The sequence below is a fragment of the Gymnoscopelus microlampas genome, assembly GCF_963454915.1.
Source record: "Gymnoscopelus microlampas genome assembly, chromosome: 2".
NCBI lineage: Eukaryota > Metazoa > Chordata > Actinopteri > Myctophiformes > Myctophidae > Gymnoscopelus > Gymnoscopelus microlampas.
In genome coordinates, this window is record NC_139939.1 from 32,985,761 (window position 1) to 32,992,054 (window position 6,294).

At 40.0% G+C, this 6,294-nt stretch overlaps 1 protein-coding gene across 2 annotated transcripts; it reads left to right on the forward strand.

Annotated features, from left to right (window-relative positions):
• The first annotated feature begins 223 nt into the window (after positions 1 to 223).
• LOC311059349 (5-demethoxyubiquinone hydroxylase, mitochondrial-like) lies at positions 224 to 4,632 on the forward strand. Of its 2 annotated transcripts, none has more exons than XM_084077208.1 (6): positions 224 to 406; positions 1,985 to 2,166; positions 2,637 to 2,751; positions 3,473 to 3,612; positions 3,905 to 3,973; positions 4,352 to 4,632. In XM_084077208.1, exons 1-6 carry the CDS (start codon positions 322 to 324, stop codon positions 4,427 to 4,429), a joined length of 669 nt encoding a protein of 222 aa, XP_083933334.1. In that variant the 5' UTR covers positions 224 to 321; the 3' UTR covers positions 4,430 to 4,632. The 2 variants fall into 2 exon arrangements, with proteins under 2 accessions (XP_083933334.1, XP_083933335.1); XM_084077209.1 differs by having other exon boundaries at positions 1,988 to 2,166.
• The last annotated feature ends 1,662 nt before the right edge of the window (positions 4,633 to 6,294 follow it).

A 6,294-nucleotide genomic window follows, 5' to 3' on the forward strand; every position in this document is an offset into this window, starting at 1 on the left:
CGCGCCCCCATACAAGGCAATATTTATGTATTTTTTTTACTCGAGTAAATTTTGAATGCCGATCTTTTACTTGTAACAGAGTATTCTAAATTTCAGTATCGATACTTTTACTTAAGTAACAAATGTGAGTACTTCTTCCACCACTGGTCCCCGGACCACACTTTGACAACTGCCCTGGTGAAGCGAGGTTACATAGATGACATCATAAGTACGCGCCGCCACCTCCATGAGTCTTGTGGCTGGTGTGTAATGGTCAATGACAACAGTGTGTACTCTGTGTACTAAAAGACGACATTTGGTCAACCCGTAACGTGTTCCAACATGCAGAGAGCTGCGCACGTTGTTCTGCAACAGTGGTCGCAAAATGTCAATCTATCGATAGTTCGGCAATGTTTGAAATTCAGAGGTAAGCTGGTGTGTTACTGTTAGCCAATGCTAAAAACACCATCATTCACCTGAGCAGCAAAGCAGGTTAGCTAGCTCCACACTGTGCATGATTAGCCTTGGATCAAGACTATAGATGTATTGTATCGAGTCTGACTTTCACTTTTGTATCTACGATAGTCTTGGCCTGCACCCCCCCCCCAGTGCGTCCTGCAGTTTCACCAGTAAACCTCTCGTACTTCTCCGTACATGTACAAAACAATATATATATATATATATAAGGTGCTTACCCGGTTGCCCCAAATGTTAATTAGCGCTGCGGAGTCGTTGTCCACTGTATTAGTCCATATTTTTCAATAGATATGTGATTTAATCCCGTCTGTGGCCGAACTCCATTTTTCTCCCTCTTTACTTCCTGTTTACATTGAGTGCAATTCCGGCTTTCACCGTATGCGCCCCGTCACTACCGCTTGTAACGCTTCTTTATTGAAAAAAAAGGACTAATACATTGCACAAAGACTACGAAGCGCGAGTTAACATTTGGGGCAACCGGGTAAGCACCTTTTATGTATTTTTTTGTACATGTACGGAGAAGTACAGGCTTTCCTGGTGAAATAGCAGGACGCACTGGGGGGTGCTTGCCAAGACTATCGTAGATATAAAATTGTCAAAATCGATTAAATACATCTATGATAGTCTTGATCCAAGGCTAGGGCATGATCTCTGTTCAGATGTTATTCTCTCTTGAGTATGAGCCTAATAAGTGGTTCTCAAACATTTTCATGTCAAGGACCCCCAAAATAAGAGAAGATTTGTGTTAAAAGAAGAGATTTTTCTATTTCTTTTTCAGAAATAGCTGATCCACAAGCTCAAAACACGATCCATGGCGACACGTTGTGAACTTGTAGATCTGCTATTTTGAATAGCCAAAGTATAAAATAGAGTTAAAGTGGTTAAACTTATTTTGATGCTATATTAACTAATTTTGCTGGGGACCCCCTGGAACCCCTTCAAGGACCACTGGGGGTCCCTGGACCACACTATGAGAACTGGCCTTAATGGTGGCAAATTGGAGAACCTACTTGTTAGGAATGGCTTTTAGTGGGGTTTCATTCAGATATGAAATGCATTTCAGCCCCAAAGAACAATAGGCTTTTCCTTGCACCCTCTGATATCAAGAAGATACTGAAGTTACTGATCCATCTGTTTAACCCATTAAAATGAACTGATTGATTGAATACTTTATTAACAGTTTGCAGAAAAAAGCACAGAGGTACAGATTCATACAAAAGGATGCTAAAAGGATAACCCAAGAAAGCCTATGGCTTGTTTCCATTGGGGTCCTGTGTATTCAATTCATCGAAAAAAGCGGGAAAGCATCCGTGTCAATTTTTGATTTTTGCGTTGGCTATTCAAAAATAGCAGATATACAAGCTCACAGCGCGTCGCTTTGTGCCGCACTGCAAGCTTGTACATCTGCTATTTTGGAACATTTTTTACATATCTTGAAAGTGAGAACTACTGATTTAGAAGGCATTTGTAGAATCAGCCTCAGGTCTTAATGGGTTAATGTGACTACATTCTTGTGCATGTGCTCCAGCAGGCCCCATCTTGGTGTCTTCGCGGGAATACAGTGTGCTTCCACCCCCTCGAGACAGTGAAGAGAAGGCAATGCTGGACAGAATGTTACGTGTGGATCATGCAGGTGAATATGGTGCCAACCGCATTTACGCTGGCCAGATGGCAGTGTTGGGAAGATCTCAGACGGGACCTCTTATCCAGGTACGGGCACAATTCATCTCGCAGGCTTCTAGCTCAGTGGTTCCCAACCTTTTCAGGCCGTGACTGGTGACTCTGTTCCACAGGAAAATATTGTGAAAATAGCAGTGAGGCGTTGTGATCTTGTAGATTGACTATTTTTTTGCCTCTTTCATATGTTATGTGTTTGACCAGTTTTTATAATATAGTTTGTTGCTAACCTTTGATGCAGTAATGGTCTTTTTCGTCTCTTTCTTTCTTTTTATTATTATTATTAATAATTATTATCATTTTATTAAAAAGGTCTTAAAAGTCATTAAATTGTCACTTCACTGTCATCTGGGGACCCCACCAAAATCATGTGAGGACCCCCCTGGGCGTCCCAATCCACAGGTTGAGAACCACTGTTCTAGCTAAAGAAAACATAACACCAAATCTTATTAGACTAACTTTTTTTGCAGTCTCACAGCTATTATTACTCCTTGTTTCTACAGCAAATGTGGGATCAAGAAAAGAAACATCTCGCAAAATTCAGTGAAATCCTGGCTGAGAACAGAGTTCGCCCAACAATATTATTACCCATATGGAACATCACTGGATTTTTATTAGGTTGGTAAAGCCACAGAATATCTGATTCACTTAGAGTAGAGAAATGCTTTGTACAGTAATTACACATGATCTGATCTAGTTATCGTGTGTGCTATTTGGGATTTGTACTCTTATAGAAACCTGGCTTAGATGATAAAGGAAAGGTAAGGTTGAGTTTGGCTTGTAGGAAACCGCATCAATGATCAATGTTTTGTTAATTTAGGGGCACAACTCCACCGGAATGCTCAACAGTAAAACCAAGACAGAAACGGAGAAATAAAGACAAGTTTGATAATCTTGATAAAATAGTAATTGCCTAGCCTGGTTCCAGACGAATCTGCCATTGCAAAATAAATTGCCCTTGGCAGATTAGGTCTGGCCCCTCTCAATAGAGATTTTATTTCTCTCCCTCCGAAGTTCACCAATCAGAGCAAATATGCAAATATGGGGCGGGTTTATCCCGCATTTTTTTAATTTGCCCCTCGGAAATGCAGGTTCCACACAGAGATTCCAGACTAATATCTACGCAGTGATATTAGTCTGGCCATGCCAGGCTAGTAATTGCCAGTATGCCTGCATTACAAATCTGTGTGATGTTTTACATTTGCCTTTTAAAGTGTTTTAATTGTGTTATGCTATGCTTGCTTATTATGCATTGTTCATAGTAATTCATATACCTATTTTAGTGTACTTTTATTTTCCGAGCTTGTAGGCGCTATTCAGCCCTTGTTGTCTTGTGCAGGTGCATCCACAGCCCTGCTGGGAAAGGAGGGAGCCATGGCATGTACTGTGGCTGTCGAGGAGAGCATCGCTGAGCACTACAACAGCCAGATAAGAGCTCTAATGGAGGAGGACCCAGACCGATACACTGAACTCCTCAAAGTGAGTCAGCTGTTTATTTTATTTACTTAAGGAAGGGAAAACGTTAATATCAGGATTGGTTTTCAAAGCAGTGGTTGTAGGTTTGCTACCACTGGTTTTCTCTGGTTTTCGCAAGGCTGTTCATTGAATTTAGATTTCCCCAGATCAGTAGGCGGAGCTATCAGTAGCGATCGTCTGGCTATGTGAGACTAGTGATAAAGCATTATCTCATCAATCAAGATAATAATTCTAATCAATAAAGTTAGACACTGGACAATAAGTGGTAAACTGGTCATTTGGTTTATTTTGAAAGATAATAAAGGAATTCCGAGATGAAGAGCTGGAGCATCATGATACAGGATTGGAGCATGATGCCGAATCTGTAAGCATTCTTTAATCTATATTTAACCATGACAGCAGCCTAATACTTTGTGTAGGCTTTCAGTATGAGATAAACTCTTATAGAAGTATAGTTTTAGTTAATAATCAAATACATTATGCAGTGTTGTCTTAGTTTTGATCTTCTTGTTGAATAATGTTTATTTTTTTGTGGTGTTTTGTTGCTTGTTGCAATATTTAGCGTCTGATTATAAAGACCCAATGTTTCACAGATGAGAAGAACATTTTAATATGATTTTCGCTGAAGAATCTCCTCAAATGCTTTGATTTGACAAAAAAAACATCACAGATCCTAGCAAATAAAAGCCTCATGTCTGTGAATGCACTTTGCTTCATCTGCAATTCTTCTCTGTTGTTTTAGGTAATTGGATACTGGTGGTTGAAAAATGCAATACAGCTTGGTTGCAGAGCTGCAATATATGTTTCTGAACGTGTTTAATTGTGTTTTTTTTTGTTGTGAATTCCTAGAATTATTTCATAAATGTTTCTATGTAGATTGTATACAAGGAAAGAATGATGTAATGTGTCTGTGTGGTATTCAAACAATATTGAAATACTGCTTCACTGATAATTAAGCACTTTGTACATGTCATGACAATATTTTTGTTATTTCCTTGCCAAAATAAAAAAGTTGCAAACCGATCTTCATTGCATTATTAACAAAAAAGACTGACTGTAGTGATCCTACAGTGTAATGTCCCATAAATCAATGTCCATCCTAATTTTCAGAGGCTGAAGCTGACTTGATGTTATTTGATGTTGGGTATAAAAGAAAAATCACACCCTGTGTGAAGGTAGCGGCGCCTTTGATACATTTTGTCATCGATATGTGTTTATAATGTGTTTATAGCCATGTGTCACGTGAAGCTTGACCAATCACTTTGTTGACGCACCTGACCAATCAGAGCGTTGACGGGTCTTACCAAGCGGGTCTGACCAATCAGAGCGTTGACGGGTCTGACCAATCAGAGCGTTGACGGGTCTGACCAATCAGAGCGTTGACGGTGAACAGGGACAAAGTCAGGTATAGAGCAGGCGGCTAGCGCCGCTAAAAATCACACCCAGTGTGAAGTGAGCGGTGATATTTATGAGTTATTAATTTCATCATGCGTCTCGCTAGCCAATCACAGTACGTCACAGCCAATCAGCCAATCACAGTACAGCGAAAGACACATTTTCGCGACAGAAAGAAAAACTTTCGCCACGGATGGGTCCCAAACCCACTTATAGGAGCGGCTACACCGCTCAAAAACACAAGACAAACATGCTTCTCAAGAAGAAAGAATGTCAAGGATAAAAAACAACAATGTCACAGACTTTAGTCCATTGTGGTCCTTGGACTTAACAACAAAATAAAAAAATAACTGTTTGTTTCTCTTCGCTTCATTTTCTTTACCTCTGAATTGGCCTTGGAAAGGCAATGTTTAAAGATTGGACTTGCTGATTACCAAGACAGATAAAAAATACAGCAGTAATGAGGTTATATCGATGTTGGCATACTCATGCCACCCTACCTTTCAACAAACTCCTCTTTCACATATTGCAGGTTATATATCAAGCTGAACAATGGCTTGTCATCCTGGCCTAACAGCTAAGTGCCCTCACACAGCTGTTCAAGGTACATTAGGTTACGGAGAAAGAAGGATTGACAACAGGCTTACCCAGGGGCCCTTAATCTATTAGGCCTTTCAGCAAGGTGAGAAAAGTACTTATTCCACCTATTGATCTGAAGTCCTGACATGTTCAGATGCTGAGCCCCATCACATGCACTGACATGTCATTAAAGACCACAAAGCATGTAGTGCATGATTTGAAGGAGAATAATACTAGTTGACAAATGATAAAATTGTCTTCTTCGACAGGGATACAAAGCATCTCCATAACGAACAACACTAAAGCAATCTCAAGCAAAGCTGCGACAGTAACCCATTATGATATTTGATGCTTAGCTTTGTGCATGAGGTTGCTACTTGCCGTGCTGTGCTGTGTGCATTGGAATTCAGTACAGGTATTTCCCTTGACCTTGCTTCGAGTCTTTGAGCTTTAACCACTTAAACATACTCCGTTGACCGAGAGGGTCTATCCTTAACCCACTCCATTTTAACCTTATACAAGCTATTTACCTACACCAAATCGCTTCACGAAATCTACAAGCTCACAACATTATGTTGTAGATCTGCTATTTTTGACGAATGTTCACCTAATATGACAAGTAAGAGGAGAATTTAACAATATGAGTTCAGACCTTGTATAGTCTTCAATAAAATTGGCTCTCACAGAGGTGAACCATAGCCTAGGTTCACA